At 36.8% G+C, this 19,082-nt stretch overlaps 1 protein-coding gene across 5 annotated transcripts in view; it reads left to right on the top strand.

Moving 5' to 3' along the window:
* The window catches only part of PALLD (palladin, cytoskeletal associated protein), a 190,274-nt gene that overhangs the window by 42,555 nt on the left and 128,637 nt on the right, over positions 1–19,082 (top strand). For 3 of the 5 annotated variants that reach the window (XM_050710519.1, XM_035551058.2, XM_035551080.2), the window contains exon 2: positions 17,141–17,319. In XM_050710519.1, coding sequence (XP_050566476.1) covers positions 17,141–17,319 — 179 coding nt within the window. Of the gene's footprint in view, positions 1–861; positions 962–2,571; positions 2,590–17,140; positions 17,320–19,082 lie in introns of those variants that run through there. The other 2 variants (XM_035551099.2, XM_050710520.1) reach the window with 2 other exon arrangements.

Genomic DNA, 19,082 nt, shown 5'->3' with positions numbered 1-19,082 from the left:
GAAGAAGGAGAAGGTTAATATCTGGATCCAAACGTCTTGGCTCTGGCCTGTTCCTGTTTTAAATGCACATCACTTTGGCTACATGTTTAAATTGTTTTTGAGGTGATTAAGACCGAAAGAAATCTTTCAGGCTGCAGACAGATTTTAAAGAGTAAGTGACATAAGAATCTTACAGTTAGTTAAGTGAAGCTTGCTTATTTGCTGCTTAAATTTGACTTTTAGGAGCCCCCTGGGAATTACATTCCCCTTCCTCTACTATAACTGCAGAAGTAAGTCATGTTTTGGAACTCCTTTTGAGATGTCCTGAGAAAGGTAAGGTGCTTAGTGCCTACAGTTCCTGCTTACTCTAGTGGAGCAGTGGAGGAGGCTAGCAGCATTTATCCAGGTGATACAAGTACTTCACAGGCATCGGTTGATCCTGAGCGATCAGCCTACAAGCTTTTAATGAAGGGCCACGTAAATTCTTATTTGCGCCAAAAAAAATGCAGCCGCCCATGGTAAGCAGTGCTGTAGTGTTTCATAAAGGGATGTGCAAATTGTTACTGAAATCATGGTGGTTCTGCTTTTTTAATTGATCAACTTCTTCGAGTCTGGCTAGCTTAATGAATTCAATAGCTCTCTGTGAATACAATTACACACGGATCTGCCAGCTGCTTGTGGTATCTCTGCTTCAGCAAAAAAAAAAAAAAAAAAAAGCTGTTCTTTGGCTGTGTTGGCTCACTGTGGTTTGTGGCACACAGCACTGAATTATTAGGCAGTAGTTGCATTTTTTCCTTTTTCCCTTGAATGATTGAACTGTGATGTCACTTTTTGTCTTAGCTTTAGCCTTTTTTTTCAGCCTTTTTTTCTCTTTCCCTGCAGACTATTCTCTTAACACTAGGGAAGTGGGAAATGTCCCAACGTCCATTGCAGAGCAACTCTGTCTACCCCAGCACATTCCAGGGCCACCGAATCATTTGTGGTGAGAGTGATTCAGATCTGGTTAAGATGATTTAAAAGGGAGGTTATGGGCATACTGCAGTTGTGCATTTAAGAACATACAGAGAGTTTTTTATTGCCTGATTGAGACCACATGGCTCCAACTTAAACTTTTTTTTTTCATGGAAATTGTTGGCTGGATATTCTCAAACGATTTATTTTTTTTTAATTGCCTGGAGGCTGAGTTGGGATCATGGCATTTAATGGTAAGGTCAGGGTTAAAACACATAGTTGTTAATGTTCCTTTGACTAAAAGGAGAATTGGCTTCTTTGAATATTTTGCATGGAATACAAACATTCCTCTCTTACATGACAGCAAATGTATCCCAGGAATTCTTTTGGATGTTATAGGGGAACTGGTGGCCTGATTTTAGAGTGAGAGAGGGAGAGGGACAGATATGAGGGAAGATCTCCCTGTCATAAATCACACTAAATACGTTCGGTTCCAAATAAATTCTGCAACGTAAGAAAAGTAAAAACAAAGGACAATGACCTTTTTGATTGTACACAGTTTAATTGCTTGCTTCCAAAACCAACACTTTGGGCTGCTCTGAAGAGGAGTGAGAAGTCTATATATTTAAACACTTAAATGTAAATTAAAATTAATATAATTTAATTAATATAATTTATAATTTATACATGATATGTATAAAAAACTAGAGAGAAATTAATGTAAGCCTGATGTTCAAGAGAAGGTGGTTTTGTTGTGGCTAAGGATGACCTGAATTTACTGAAAGGTCTACTTAACTTCTGAGATGGAATCAATACTGCTTCTAAAATCCATTCTTTGTCCTCAAGGTTCTGTTCATCCTGAACTTGAATACCAGCTCATTTTTTATAGTTCACTAGTGTACCAGTCTTGTTTAAATTCTTAAAAAAAAAAAAAAAAAAAACTTACAGAAATTAAATAAACAAAGACCTTTTCTATGTCTTAACTCCAAATTTACCATTCTGACGACGTGGGTATCATAAGGAAAATTCTGACATACCTAATTTCTCTAAGTGGTATCTGTTGTAATTATCTAAAATATAGGATATCCCTAATCCGGAGGATGAAATTGTAGTTATCTATATTGTAAGCACTTTATAATACTATTTTCTTTCTATGCATATTGTTTATTCTGAAATATTCTTAAGCCAGTCTTGTTTGTCCCTCAATACTCTTTGTCCTTTCTTCTCCCTTATATCCTTTCTCCCATAAACTGATGTACAGCACTTGATAGAAGGCTTTCATTGTCCAAGGAGGCCCATGGACAGAATGCTGTTGCTTTCGAAGCCCCTACATTGAATGATCTCTGCCCTTGAGGCACTGCTAAGTTCCACCACATCTGGCTGTTGTACTCTACCAACGGAGCCACTGCTCTCCTGAGTCTTCCCTGCATCTTTCCTGTCAGTGTGGCTGTTGCACATTGGATGTGCCACCGTTAGGATGTGACTTTTAGAGGGCAATTGCATTTTTATATACAAATGGGAAAACAAATCCATGGAGTTTCAAATTAAAAAAAAATAGGTTAAAAGTTCTAACATTGAAAAATCCTCTGGTTGGAAGATGAAGCAAATATGAAGAACAATTCTTACAGTAGTGCTGTAAGAGTTTTCTAGGAATTGTATGTAAGTATTATTCTGTAACAGCAAATACAATAACTTTTTTACTGTCTTTACTTACTGGGGTAGTAAATTTAGCTGGATGAAACTGGGGAAAAAATGAGAATAATAACTCATACAGCTGTGTACATCCTTTTGAGATAGTTTCTTGCCTAAATTTATTTCTCTCTCTGATTTACAGGACACATTAACTTTTTTTTAACTGCTTTTTTTAAATAAATAAAAAAAAATAAAAACTAAAACAAACAAAAACCCTTTAGCCGGTGTTCACAAACCACTGTGTAGTTAATTTCTACCTCACATAAACTGCAATTTAAGTGTTTAAAACTTACTTGCAGGGTTTTTTTTGTAACCTTGAAGTGTGCAATGCAGATGCGAAAGCTATTAGTATTTTTGAATAATGGTTGTGACGATTAATCAGAGGCCAAAATGTATACTACAGCACCCTGAAATCTCTATCCCTTATGTCGTATCGTGTTCTGTCATTGTTCAGTTTTACTGTATTAACATTCATGAAATACTTAAAACCAACCTGAATTGTTTTCAGACAGTACAATATTAATTGTAGTGTGGATAAAAAAATACAACTCCCCGGTTTTCTACCAGGGGGAGGAGGAAAGGAAGCACGGCCCTTACGGTGCCTGGTCTTAAATGGGGCATCTTCTGCCTGAAGTTTTTGACAAATTCCAGGTACATCTGTGCTTCACAAATACAGTGAAGCGGAGGTGGTAAGTCTCTGCTGCATGGTATAGCCGGGTGTTTTCATACAAAGGCTGAATTATTCAGTTCTTTGGGACATCTCTAAAGCCAGCTTTGATAGGGCCGTTAAGGGCATATGGGTATTAATCTGTACCTAGACTGACATTTGTCATTCTTGCCAAACTTAATGACCACTTATATATGGCTTTCCTGATTGTAATGCTGGCACCATCTGCGTTGCACAGCTCATATTTAAAATAGATCCCCTCTCTCTGGTCAGTTTTTTAAACAGTGGAGAGGGGCACGATGGAAAAGGGCTGGAAACAAGGATCGAGGAATTCTAGGATTTCTGTGGGCCACAGAAATCATACATATAAATTCTAGTCAATACAGAAATGAGTATACCGTAAAGCAGAATTGAGCACTGACCCTTGACCTGTTGGCTTCCTATGGAATTTTCAATTTTCCAGTGAAAACTGCTTTTGATAACGTTTCATGTTTCTGTTTTCATAATGTTATGAAAAATGCACATGGTATGCTTTGAGACATGGCTGGCTTTGAGACACGTGTTGGCAGGTGGGACGAATCTTGGAAGAGATGAATGTTTGGAGCCAGTAGGCACTGGCCATAGCTACACAGATGGTGACACAAGCACATGGCACTGGTACGTGTGTGCCTCTGGACCGTGCCATTTTGGCAGCTGGCAGCCATGGATATAAGCTTGTTTGATAAGGCTGGAACCAAAGTGCTGGGTGAGAGCCCTGCTGTGTCTTGCAGCTAGTGAGAGCGTGTAAAGTGCTTTAACTCAGTACTCAGTAGATGCTGAACATCATTAATATCAGTTAATCACTACTAATTAGGGGATGAATGTAGGTGGTGAATGTAGCCCTACCCCAAAGAGTCTTTGAGTTTTGAAGTGCACAGTAATGCAGGGGTTGACCCTGATGACAGGTATCTGTCTGCATAAGCTAAGTAAGCGGGTCACATTTTGCCTTGGCTATGTAATTTCGGTAAAAGGATGCTGTGTGTAAAGAAGGATGCTGAGGAAATGGTGGCATGGGTTTTGCTGCTTTGGGAGAACTGAAGCTCCAAAGACAGTCGGTTTTCCTTCCCCACCCTTTCCTTCCTCTGATCCGCTCTTTCAGCTGGACCCTTTCATTTGGCGCACGCTGTATTTGTCCTAGAACACCACAGATGTTATCTGGGAATCCAACGTTTTGAATCCTACTTTAGCTCTTATAATGGGTGACTTTTTGCCATGTCTGTTGTTGTACCTACCTCTGAGATAGAATAGAAGGAAATTGCATATCCAAGGAAAGTACAGTTGTGAAGATGACTGCTGCTACATAGAGACCAAGCCTTCTTTTCATCAGGAACTGGGAAAAATGTCTTTCATAATAATATATTATGAATCAGAACAGGTCTAATTACTATTGCTGGTGTACTGTTGTGCTAGTTAATGGTGGAAATTGAATTCAGAAAGCTTCTAGTTTCAGTCCACACCAGCAGGGTTAGAAATTAGTTATGATGTTACAAATGTGGGTTTGCAGTGTCTAAACTTCCCTGACTGTTCTAGATACTGATCTGTTATTGAGAGAAAGTTAATTTCTAGGTTATTTACTGTAATACTATGATTATATAAGTGACTTTAGCTCTGGCTTTAATAGTTTCTTTTCTCAATTTCTCTTTAAATAGTTTTCTCAAAAATTTCCATCTGTCCATATATGAAGAAAGTAGTCAATGCCATTACAAATATATACAATATAGCAGGATTTATCTGTGTAGGTGAAGGAGACCACCATATTTGTGAAAGCTTGCATCCATAAGTTGAGAACAAAATTTGACAAAAATGTTAACCATTTAAAAATAGTGCAAATTAGCTGTACTATTGCTGGGCCTTGACTAGTTAGTTCCTGTTGGCTCCTGGGTTAGTAAGCAAATATGAAAAACAAAGGAAAAAGTTAAAAATAAATAAAACTTTAAAAAACACTGTATAGAAAGGTAAATATCTTAAATTAAAATTGAAACTAAGAACCAAAGTGTAAATAGTTGCTAGTTAATTTTTTGCATACACCAAGGCATTAGGATTTTTTTCTGATATGTTGTTTGTATACATTGTTAGGTGCCTCACACAAACCCACAGAAAACACATTTTGGTTTTCCTGGTAGTCTCAAGGGCACTTGAATGAGGACTTTGATTTAAGCTCAGGAGATGAAAATTGTGGCGATCGTTAACAGAAATTGTTACATAGACCTTTAAGTCACACACCAGCAAGTGCAGCCAAACCATCTGTTCTAATCGTATGATTGCTGCTTTTGTGATCTGTAAATACATGAAACAGATTCAGTCATGCTTTGGCTGCATAGTCACAGTCAAGAGATGGGTAAATAGATCAGTGTTACCTCTTCTGTCTGCATTCATTAGTGTATAACATTCTGTATAAACTATCATCAACATCCCTGCAACAGTCCGTGAATACAAATCATCATAATCTCAAATGCTTCAGTGACAGAAGTCTCCTCCCTTGGCAGCCTGAGACGTGCTGCTACTGTTGAAAATCACAGCCAGAGGAGTGCTGAGGTGCTTGTTCTCTGCAGCCTGGGTTGCTCTGCAGGACAATGCCTTTCTCTGCAGCCTGAGCCTCACTGAGTCAATTTGACTGCTGTCAGGCTTAATGCAAGGCACTGACAAAACCGCTGACAGCTTTCTGCCTTTGATCTCAGCTTCTACATTACTGCCCTGAATTAAGTATTGCATGAATTAAGTATTTTATCTTCTAATCAACAGAGTTGTATTCACAGGCTCTGGCTTGGAATTTACACAGAAAAAGAGAGATGATGGTAGGAACAGCACCCATGGAAGAACGAAACAGTTTTGTATTGGACATGTAGGGTCTCACTTCGTATCTGGTGTAGTTTAGCTAATGTTGCAGATGTGAATAAAAGGGCCTAGCTATTCAGCTCCAATAAAGTAGATAATTGTCTTTTGTAGGGATCATTTAGTTGTGCCTATAAAAAGCACAGGGACTGCAATACACGTAATAGTTGGTATGATAATTTTCTACGCTTCATAACTCCAGCAAGATGTCTGCCAGTTCTGAAGGAAAGCCTGCAAGCTCCACAGTTGTCACTTCTGTGTTTTCAGTATGAATTAGACTATGTACACTGGATAAAGGTTTCTTTTTGCTTACTGTTGATCTGCAAATTGATAAGGTTTCCTTATGCAGTGGTTTGTTGTTGTTCTTGTTGCATTTTTTTTCTCCTGTGAACTCCTGGATGTCTGTGTTGCCAGCTATGATTTCAGCACTAACTCACCACAATTGTATTAAATGTGATGTACCTTATGTGTAGAATTTAAACTGTGCAAATGCAATTTTCTCCTCATAACTTTCCATCTTTTTCTTTACTCTTTAACTCTTTATAGTACTTCCCTCAAAGTCCAAAATATTATTCCACTGGAAGGTTATTATACCTAGCAGTTCTGTAAGAGGTTCCCTTACACATATGGTAAAATAATTATAGTATTCTAGTTCAAAATCTTTTTCTGGTCTAAGAAGTATACAAAGAGCAGCATTTCAGTTCTAGACAATATGCATTCCATTTCAGCTAGAGAGGCAATTGTGTTAATCCTACAAGCCTCAACAGTTCTTGGGGTCTAAAAAATGTTTGGCATTTTACATGTGATTATTCAGTATTTATTTTTTCTATCCCACTGTAACTGTCTTCACTGCTTCTAGTTTTCTTTCTTTTCTTCCCTTCTGAGATCATGTTAATCTCCCATCAGGTACTAGAAGTGGTAACTTGATGTAAGCCTAGGTGTACGTAAGCCAAGGGAAGCTATATGCCATTTGTGTGAATGTAGCTGCAGTTATTTGGTGTGCACACTGAAGACTTATGTGTGTAACTGCCTTCAGCATTAAGGGAAGTCAGCCATATCAAGCCCTTCCTCAACAACAGGCAAACAGACTCCTAAGAATGAAGCTCCAATATTTAATAATTTCCAAGCATTGCCATGCAGTGCTGTATAATAATTTACATCAGCCTGTTCATTCCAATCTGATCAATTATTTAAAAGGCTGAATAATAATTTTATGGCTTTACAGTACATCTGGTAATGCAAGGTCAGAATTTATTCTTATTCTAGAGACCTAGTCAGCACCTGGAAGGTGGTCTTAAAGTTAAGGCAGTGGGAGCTAGGTTCTGACTTGGCTCTTGCATATCATGGGTGACCATGGACAAAGTGCTTAACCTCTGTTTCTCAGTAATAAAACATATCTAATTACCTCATGCTCCATTACTGTTGCAGTGCTCAAAGTCCTGTTGGCAGAGCTTTTCTTTAGAAGAACATTTTATTGGGCAGCCTCAGGAAGAAAGAGCATTCATTGCACAACTGCCAACATGCATAGGTGAGAGGGAACCGTTGCTCTGAACCATCAGATCCCATCTAGACTGCTGTTACCAGGTGGTCCAGTGCTCATATGCGGTAAGATAGGTGCCACATGCTAGACACTCTGGGAAATTGTGGTGAATGAATGGTCTTAGTGAAAATACACGAGGGTATGTCTGACCTAACACAATGGCAAAATCGAGTGAGGGGAGGGAAGGGTGGAACAAAATGAGGCATAGTATGCTGTTGTCGTTGGCTTTTCCAGCACACTCAGAGGCTGAGAATAGACTGCTATGGAAGTAGGATGTTATCTCTAATGCCACATGCTCGTGTGTTTCTTCTGATGAACTGAACTGTAACTCTGTTCTGACATGCTTCCTCCACCTTTAGCTCTTCATACAGGGCTGGTTCCATTTGAAGACTGCATTTTAAAATGTATGAGAGATCTTACTATAACTTCCTTTAAACAAATGTTTGAGGAAGCTCAATAGAAAACAAAACTGGCAGAGCTTTCTGGATAATCATTGGAATCCATTTTGGAGAGGAAAATTGTATGTGTATATTTCCTGCATTCTTGCAAGTAGTAGTGTGGCAAAGGGTTCCTTTAGCCAGAGGGTGGAAAATATGGAGCAGCGTCTCTACTTTGGAAATCTTATATTCTGATTTTTTGGAAAGAGATGATAATTTTTCATGAAACAAAACAGCAAGTAAATCAATTTCTGCTGGCACAACTACAGGCACCAGCTGAAGGGGGCTGCTTGACATACTGACAAATGAATTAGTGGAACAATCTGAAATGAAGATAATGTCTACCACTCTGACTTCAGGGTAAGATATTCCAGGCCCAAGAAGGAAGTTGTATAAAAACGTTCACTTTAATTACCTGTCAGAAAGAAAGAAATTATTGCTCAGTATCTGGAATTCCATGCCCTAAAACTATAGGGATTCCTTATACATTAACTAGTTAAATGCAAATGCTGTGTGTTTCACGTGCTGGGTATTTTCTATTGTTCAGTGATGAATTCTGTATAGAGTATTTCACAGTTCTGTGGTAATCCTCTAAGAGTATAAAACTCTAAAAGTGTGGAAAATTAAGGGTTATAAGTGATAATCATTTAAACCTAGATTATATTTTTTAAAAAAATGTAAGCATCTACAATAATATTGGGGCAGAACTGCACAGTCAGCTTTTGTCAGACTTCAGGAGTGCAGTTACTCATTCTTGACATTTATAAACCATTCCATCTTTGTGCTTTGATACATGGAAGCAGCTTCCATGTTTATTGGGGTTGGAAACATGCTATTTCCTATATTGCCGTAAAGATAAAAATGTATAAAAATATATAACTTTTTCAAAGAAAAAAAAAACTTTAGTAGAAATATGAAACCTGAAAAGAAAAAAATAGAAAGTTGTGTAAAATGTTGAGAAATTAAAAGAATGTTCATTTTCATCCATATGTACACTGCTTGTTTTAATTTGTAATTGTACTTTGTTTAATTCTTCATCTCACTGCTCATAGAACCTATGGATTTTAGCCTAAAATATGCTGAAATCCAGGTATATATACAACAAAACTACTGTATGAACATTCCTTTTCTGTATCTCCTGCCCTGCTTTTTGGCTTTTGTTTTATTTTTATTAACACATTATGGAGAATTGCATTTGTAGATAGGTCAGAATGCCAAAAAATTTTCCTCTTTAATGCATTTTAAACAATTTAAACAATTTTACAAATGAAAGACCCATCTTACAATCCATTTTTTAATTTTTAATTTTTTGATTTAACTCTGAAACCCAGAGAGTTTGCAGATGGATTTTATTGATGTATTTACGAAAAAAGCAATTGTTTTCCAGATCTTTTTCCAAAACTAAGTATGTCATGTAATTTGGTGGCTAACAACAAGTGGGAATGTGCAACTGTTCAGTTATTTTGCAGTATCTCATAGTTAATGAAAATGAGAAAACATATATATGTTCTTAAACATTAATCTTAAAGATTTTCCGGTCTTGACCTTTAACAGCTTGGCCTCTTGAAGTTGAAGGTATTTTGCTGTGAGGCAGTATTGGCTTTTTTTCTGAAGTAAGTTTATTTCAATGACACCATGTAACAAAGCCTTGAAAAAATTGTGTTCTCAAGCACAACCATCCAAGTTGTTGAGCAAGTGTTTTCATTACTGTAGTTGTGTTGTAGTTGTACAAAGCTGTAGTTGTGGTGGAGCTACAGCTTAAGAGTTCTTTTGACTCTTCAATTGAGCAAGGTGCCCTACTCTGACTTCTGATGAGGAGTGCAGTTCTTTTCCCTTTGACTCTTTCAACTTATCCTTCCTCAGCTTAGCTAACTTCTGAGACAGCTGAACTATTTCTTAAGTTCGTGTGAAGATGCTCTAGCCATCTCTTCACAGACAGCACTTCATCTCAAAAGCCACTTCAGGAGAGTTTTAGGAATTCCAAAATCATGGTTTTGTTCTGAAATCCCTGTCTTCGATGTAATAATGCATCTTGCATACTTTGAAAGCAGGTCCACCAGCAATGACGCCCATTTTCAATAGGACTTATATCTCAGATGTATAGTTGAGTTTTTAGGAACTCATTCTCAGTCAAATTGAAGATTATATAATACATCTTCCCATAGACTTGAAGCTTCCAAAACCAAAATAATGTTTCAGAAAACAGTAAAGTGTCAAGGAACTGTCTAACATAAAATGATGTATGGAAATTTTTACATTAAATATTGTTAATCACTCATTCTACAGTAAGGTAGAACTGAAGGAAATTACTGTTATAAAGAATCTCATTAAATTAACCTACAGTAGGGTACCACTTATATGATGAGTGAACAGTTTTCCAAAATGTCCACCTTATAGATAAAAGCAAGAAAACCTTAGTACCTTAAACTGTCTATAAATTATTCTTGGTTTTAATATCCGCAAGGTTGTTGTCTTCCTTTTCAAGCACTTTTTCATGCATTTTATTTATCTATATGAACACACAAAAATTGAGTTTATAAGGGCATGAATTCACTAGTTATAGAAGTTACTCAATGAAATGAGAAGGATTTGTTATTTTTAAATAACTATCTGCATGGGTGGTAAATAATCAACATGCTTGTAGTAAAAGGTCTGCTGTTTGCTTTACATAATTGGTAACTAAATTGCACAGCATTTTCTCTCTTCCTTGATCTGATGATTAACCACATCCAGAAGGAGCTGAACTATTTATCCACACGTATTTGTCAGTTAAATTGTTGCTTCTGAAATGAACATATCATTAACTTGTGCTCAAATACAGAAAAGAAAGTTCTGTGTAAGGTTTCTGAAACTGTGAAATCTATGGTTTATACCTACACGTGGCCAAGACTTTTGTTTTGAAAAAAACATGCAGCAAGATCAAGAGTAGTAAGCTACTTTGTGTTTTAGTGATGGGCAAAAATAAGGAAAAAAGATAAATCTTTTGGGGCAAAGGGCAAAGATAAAATATGATGTGAGGTAAGATTTAAACTTTGGACTTCAGGAACGGAATAGGAGTAATTCAGCATATAGTTCAGCATTCATTTATTTTCTACATGAAGGCTGACTGCAGTATACGCTATATTTTTTAGAAGAAGTTGCTGTATAAACATAAGATATTTGTTAATTCTGGTTAGAGAAGAAAACCTAAAGGCTTTTTCTTCAATATTGACTGTTTTTGTTTTGTTGTTTTTTGTTTTCTTTTTGGCCTTTGAAAGATTATCTCCTTGCAACTTTATTTATTCAGTAAGAACAGCATAGATACCTTTGTTCTGCATGATGAAGCAGGATTACCTGAAATATGATCTCTCATTTGGATACTACTGGATGCATTTGTGAAATACCATTTGCCCCGGCACCAGAATACCATGGATGACACACGTCGCTTCCCTTGATTCTTTGCATTATGTCATAAACGTATTTATGAGGCTTTGAAGCCAGTTCAACAAGGAAGTTGTTAGATAGTTTTCATTGGTTTTCTGTTAAACATTTAAATATTCTCCTTATAATCATAGAGTTTAAAATGAAATGAAATTATAAAAAAAAAGTCTACATACCCATTTTTTTAAAAAAAAGTTCTTCCTGCAAGGAGTAGCCAGTAGTGAACAGAACATTACCATAACCTCTTGCACAGCCTCCTATAGCAGAAAAGTTTATTAATCACAAATAAATAGCTTTGGTTTACATGTCCAAATAAAGCTATTTTCATTATGGTATATTATCTCTGGCTTCTATAAAGAAAAAAATAGTATTAAACTGGTTCATGATAGACAAGGAATGTAACTCAGTTTTGTTTCTTAAATCTCCCTGGTTTTTCCTTTACATTCAGTTATTCCATTACTGTATTGTATCATGCATATCTTCTAGGTTTTTATAAGAATGCAGGTTTAATACAGAGACATTCAATCTATCATAATTAAATTTTACTGAGTTAGAATAGTTTTGTATCTTTAACTCATTCTTCTCTGTAGTTTTCTGTAGTAGAGTCAAATTATAAATATAAAAAAAAATAAAATAGGTTTATCTTTTTAAATTACTGTTTATGGTTCTCCAACACCAAGGCACCATCTTTAAGACTTTCAATAAGAAAATAAATGTATGAATCTAAGTAGGACTGCTGTAAGAATTCCTTTAAAAATTAAAAAAGGAGAAAAAATATAGATTGGTATTTCCAGACAATTTTGTCCTGAACCTTAAATTCAGTGCAGAATTACCAAGAGATGTAGTCATACTTCCAAATACCTTCACTCAAATAATTTATATTAATATATTCACAATCGTTTTGACTAGGGTGCTCCATTACAAATAACTTGTAACAAGAACGCATAAAAATACCGTATTACCAATAGTTAAAAAAAAAAAAAAAAAAAAGCTGCATGTAAATAACAAGCATCTGAAATAATCTGTTTACTGGACTCTAAATCTTATGACAAATATGATTAAAAAAATATTATAATGATTCTTTAAGTAGTGATGTTTTACAGTCAGGAATTATTGGACTGTTTAACTTGAATGGAGACTTTACAAAATGGAAGTTACATGGGATAGAGATGGGAACGCTGACTCTGCCAGTTCTGGAATGTTAACGTATTTCAGTTTAACTTCTCTTGCTGGACATACTTAACACCACTAAGGATAAAATTACCTTTTAATTTACAACTTATCTCTCTCCACTTTTTGTAGTGGTCAGAGTTCACTATTATAATTCTTCCCTAAGGCTATATCTTAAAGTTTCACTTCAGCTGCCATTTTAAATTAACTTTTAAGAGTGTGCAGAAAAGAAAACCTCTCTATTCCTCAGTGACTCTCCAAAAACACAAGTTCCAGCAGGATTATGCATTAGAGAGAACCCTGAACTGTTTTTCTTAAGGCCCTGGTGCTCACTCAGTCAGTGTACTGTTCAGCTCTGTTTATATTTTGTTCACAGTCATTAAAATCCCAGACACATGTGCTTGTATGTATTTCCATACATGGAGGTTGTGAGGGCATAAAGAAAAGAAGAGTGAAAACGAAAGACATATTGTGTGAATTGCTACCTGATGTTAGTGTGCATGAACTGCCTCTCACCTGGCAACTGTTTTTTGCTGTCATCCCATAATGTAACCAATGGAAAAGCTAAATAGGGTTTGAGTCAGGAAAAGCAAGTCTCTTAACCATTGCTCCCCCACTACCAGCATACCTCTGATTTGCTTCCTTGGAGAATTGACTTTCCAGTCTAGTGATTGTGTTTCAGTGCCTGCATTAAATACTTAATTGCTATCATATTAACGTACAGTAGATACAGCGTAGGTCAGAACTAAGCATAGCTGCAGAACAGGAAAGGCAGAGAGTAGTACGGTGGAAATGCAGACAGGAAGAGAAATGGAGGAAAGAGAATGAAGAAGAAAGAAGTAAAGATCAGAGAAATTCAGTGTAATTTGAAGTTTCCTAAATGTTAATGACTGGTACAGTAAATTCCAGTTACATAAAATGTATATTCCTTTTATTTGATCTTTTTGTCTTCTTCTGGCATCATTACAGTACTTACTGTTCTTTTTTTCAAGGGGGCAGTTCTCCAAGTTTGCACAAACACGAACACGGCCTACAGGAATGAACCTAGGATGCAAGCTCGAGTCCTTATTCTGTGATGTACACACATATGCAAAAATGTCTCTGTCTGTTTCGTCTCTGTCTGTTTTGTTTCTGTCTGCACACTTTGTTGTAGGTTCTCAAAGGCATAAAAAATAGATCATGTTTGTACTTTGCTAACCGGAGCCTGTGATATATACATATCTTTAAACCAATGTCCTCTATACAGAGAATTCTCTTTTTTGCGAAGCATGGGCAGTGGATTTATTCCTGTGTTACTTCCAGTGTCTTTTGGTTTTGGTTTGGACTGGGGCTTTTTGGCTCTCCAGAAGCAATATCTTCCACAAGCAATAGGTCTTCTCACACCTAGGTAGTAATCCTCCTATCCTCTCAAGGTTCAGTAGGCTGGAATAGACTGGACATGAGTTAATGCTGTCCCAGTTAGTATATGGCTGGAATTTTCCTGTAAGACTTGCTTAGTGGATGTTTTTCTGTGTTTAGCCATGAGTCCTTCAGGTTTCTTTGGCTCAGACTCCCTTTGATAATGATTTGTTTCTTGCTTTGGTGATCCCTCTCCAGAAAGAGAAAATGCTTCAAATATTTGTCTTTGAAGCCTTTTCAGTCTTAAGGAGCAGGAAATCTTCTTACCATGACTATTCCAAATGTGATGGCAGTAGGGCTGATGAGACCTGTAGATAGCAATTTGGTGCTTTATATATAAGATGGAAAATCAAAATTTAGTCAGTGTTTTGGCAAAAAATACTTCATTTAGGTTTCTTAGCTAGCTCTTTTTTCTTTCATAAGCTCTGGTGAACTGAACTGGCAACTAGCAAGTTCTTGCAGGGTATTTCAGTTGAGTATTTTCTTGCTCACTTAATTTTGATATAATCTCCAAAAGCAACTCGCATTAATTAATCTTCTCCTTCTGTCAACTTGTAGATAAACAAGAAAAAAATTACAATTGGATAAGGAAAGAGAATATAGCTAAACCTATTCCAGTATTCCTCATTTCAACACATTCACTTTATGAATGTGAGTGGTTCTTTCCACCATGAGCAGTGCAGTCAAACGTTGGGCCTGCTTTCCAGTCCTCACACATCACGTTAATGATGGCTGAGATAATTTTGTATGGCATGGCATAGTTAACGTGTTAGTCTAATGTGTGGCAGGCAGCGTGTGACGTAGCAGGCCGGGGCTTGCTGTCGGTGGGATGTCGCTGGCGTGCTGCAGTGAGGCTCAGTCCAACAAGTGCTGAGGAGCAGCGCCCGCTGCTTGAGGCTAGCTGCAGACATGCATGAAGTGAGGAAGCGTGTAGGACTTGCCCTCCGGAGAAAGCAGCTTGCTTGTTAAACATCACCTGACAAAAATGCGTACATGGGCTTTTTATTTTAGGGTTAAGTGCTTATCACAGCTTCTTCAACATTTTGTGAGGGTGGAATTTGGGAGAGAGTGGAAAGCCGCCCAAGTTACATGAAACTAAGATGGGATCGATCTGAGAAAATAATTAAGCGTGGAGGAGAGGGTTTCCTTTGCAGGATGTTTCTGGGAAGGAAAGAAAAATAGAACCAATGGTTAAGTAGAGCCTCATATTACAGGCTCTTGTCTGTGATTGTCTAGGAATTGAATTAACCTCTCTCTTGTGCATATCATTTAAACTGTAACTTAGGCAAGGCTTCCCGGAGGTTAGGCCTCTGAAGGTCTAGTAAGTAGAAATAGTAGCAGAGGTCCTCGCGCTGGGAGAGGGAGGACTTGTGACGAGGAGAGGAAAGGACGGGGAGGAGGGGAGAGAGAAATGTTAATTTTGGCAGTTGAGCTGACAGAATAAATTGGTCTCCAAGCCCAACAGTTGTAAAAGTAGGCCAAAGGGGTCTGCTGAGTAAACAAATGGAAGTTTGTTAGTTCCTTCCAAAAATGATACTTCGTGTGCACTTTCTGGGCACAATAAGAGGCAGAAAAGGAACTTGCTGGGCTTTTAATTACAGAAGAGAATTATATATGGTTTTAATGCCACTATCAACATTTCTTTTATTTTTTTTTTAGCCTTCAGGAATGAAAGGCCTATTGTTCATAAACACAGAGGGCTTGCCCACAGTTCTGAGTCATTAAGGGGAATTGTCTTATGTGCAAATCTGTTAGGTTTCTTAACTCTGCATTCTGAAATAAACATGAATTTTCAAGTTTTACAGTCTAATGTTTTCAGAAGAGAGTTTTGTGAAAAGTTTTCTGTCAGTTCTGCATACTTTACTAGGAAGAAAAAAAAAAGAGGCAATAAAAGTGAGGCAGCTCATTTCTCAAGGCTGCTCACTGACTGCTATTGCATGCTGTCATCCTGAAGCATTGCAAGCTTTTCCTAAATAGGTATGGGGCAGTTCTGTAACTCCTTGGGGTTACTTTGTTTAATTTGTTTTCAGGATGCAAGGAAAGTTTGAAAATGGCAGGAAGGCTGTTCCCTAACTATTTTCCTTTAGTGACTCACTGATCTACCAGCCCTCACAAAAATGCAAGGCAGCCCTTTTTAAAAAAAAGAGCCACCCAATGCTAAAAAGAGCTGTCTACTTCTCATACTTGCTGGGCTGCTGGGGATATGGGTAAAGCAGGGAGCAGCCTATGAGAACAGGAGTAGCTGATGTGAGAGAATCAAACAGAAAAAGATGGGAGCTGGTACCTTTATGGCAGCAGCACAGGCTGAGGACAGGGACTAGCTCTCCAGGCAGCATCCATTGGCAAACACTTTATTGTTCCAACATAAACAATGTAGGCTGTGCTTTAATGTAGCAGTAAATCACCCTAGATAAGTATTTATTTTTGCCTGTACCTGAAACCAGCATTTTTGCTGGAGTGTACCCTTTTTTGATAGGGGAGCATGTGTTATATATATATAAAAATCCAGGCCTAGAAAACCAGCTTATGCTCCTGCTCTGAGGCAGGATTAAATCTGTTTAAAGTTTAGCAAGATAGAATCTGTACCATGTGATTATATTAGGTTGACTGGGCATGATAGACAAAAATCAAACATCCTCTATGGAGAATCAGCGAGTATTAGAACGAAAGAAGAAGCAAGTTAAATTGAACTGGATTAGACTGCAGTCAAAGCAGGCCAGTACATGGGATATGGAGAAAGCATTCATTCTACCTGAATAGGACAGGGAATAGTTTTAATTTGTAGGTGTGTACAATTCACTTACACTCAGAAATGTCTCACTGCCTCTTTAAGAAATTTGATGCCAGCAAGTTATTTCTTTGCAAATGCCATTAAAGACTTCAAAGCACCATGTGCTGCTTTCAATAGCAATTTAGATTTTTGCAGCAGTGTAGTGTCATCTTGTTTGATGAGCCTGAACCAATCTTTTATGTTCTTTTTTTTCCTTTGTCTTTCTAAATGTGTGTGGGCTACAGATGGTTCTGTGAAGGAAAAGAACTCCAGAATTCTCCTGACATTAAAATCCATTCTGGAAGTGGAGGACTTCATTCACTAATTATAGCAGAAGCCTTTGAAGACGATACTGGACGCTATACTTGTCTCGCTTCAAATCCCCTTGGTTCAGATAGTACATCAGCTGAAATATTCATTGAAGGTAAGAGGTGAAATAAAAAGATACTCAACACATACATGAAACGATAACGAAGCTGAAGTTTACTTCTGGTAATGGTTCTGCATGTTAAGATTGCATTTGCTTTAGTGGTATTTGTACAGTGTTTCCCAGCCTTCCTTTAATGCAACACATTTTGAACACCACATCATATTAATTCAGATATTTCAATGGATGTTCCAAGCATCAGTGGGTAGATTACTGTTTATTTGGTGTAAAAGGAAAATTAAAATGGAAAAGTAGGAACAAGCAGAGCTTTTACTATAAGGTAGCTTTTAAGTAGCCTCTGTAAATAAGAGATTTGACTAGTTCTACCGTTAATGATTTTCAGGATAACAGTAATTCCTTTGTCAGTTCTGAACTTCCTCCAAATGCAATTAAATGTGACAGTCCCAAATGAGTCCTCCTCAGTCATGGGTGAGTGTGCTGTAATTCTTCATATTCAGCACACTGACTTTAAGTCAGATTATAAATCGGTCATACCGGTTTTGTCCAGAATCAAATGCTAGTAGTTGTCAAAATCTTTCTTGACTTCAAAATTAGTCATAATGCAAGATTTCTTTTTTTTCTGAAAAAAGTTAGTCTCAGCCACAAATAAAATTCTTAATTTTTTTTTTGTATGTGAATAATTGTATTATGTCATGATTGTATCAACTGAAATCTGACTTTTATTTCAGTTGATGTATCTTCAAATATTTTGGTATTGGTAATGTCTATTCCTTTATCAGTTTTTTAACTACTTAAAATTCATTAAGTAATTAATTGAAAAGGTAAACAAATTAATGTAACAAATAAGTGTAACAAATCTGAATGATACTATCACAAATTGATTAAATGGCTTTTGATTAATAAAGCAATATTTTTTTTTCTCTATAACTGAGCTGAAAGTGACAGAAGTGCATTATTTATAGGGATTCCTTCCTTTTGTTCTCTTATGCTCAGAACTGTGTTCTTGGGATAATAATAGCAAAATTCCCAAGACTTTTTCAGAATTTTGTGGATTCTAGTAAGATATTTTCTTCAAAGAGGGAAGGTTGATTTCAGAAATACTCAGATATAGTAGCAGCACTACTTCTAGAAGCAGCACTATAAACAGGATAGCTAGGAAGAGAGATACAGCGAATGAAAAATCATTTTTTGAGATCTGGCTGTTTTACTATGTGGAAGGGCTGTCTTGAAGATTTATTAGATTTAACTTTGAAAGAGAGAATTAATTGTGCAAGCTGTTAGGCTCCTCCCTATGGTCTTTAAGGAAAGCAGATAGTCATTCAAACAATGTTTTGTATGTTAATAATCTTGATGACTTTGATGCCTCACACCTTCATCTGTACAGCAACCCTAACCACACAAGACTTGTTTATCCTTTGCTCATGAGAAATACTTTCACACAGATTCACCTTGCTCACTTGACCTTGCTTCTCTTTTCTTACCTTTTCTGTGGTACTTATTGCTTTGATTTTTGTAGCCTAAACTCTGTAAATAAATGGAGTACTTGAGTCCCTGAGTTCAAGCTCTGTTTCACTGTAAGTCAATCTATGCTATGCTACACTGTGCTATGCTATGCCAGCTATGCTGTGCTATGCATATTGTATATGATTTGTATTACAAATATAGCTATGCATATTTATGCACAAATCCTTCAAGGAATGATATGTACTGCATAAATGTCTAGAATAAATATTGCTTGAAGTCCCAGTTGTTACTAGAAAAATTAAGACAATGGGCACAAATGGTTTCTTATCTTTTCT

Source organism: Cygnus atratus, chromosome 4 (assembly GCF_013377495.2).
Source record: "Cygnus atratus isolate AKBS03 ecotype Queensland, Australia chromosome 4, CAtr_DNAZoo_HiC_assembly, whole genome shotgun sequence".
Taxonomy (NCBI): domain Eukaryota; kingdom Metazoa; phylum Chordata; class Aves; order Anseriformes; family Anatidae; genus Cygnus; species Cygnus atratus.
This window is presented reverse-complemented; position numbering and strand designations above follow the sequence as displayed.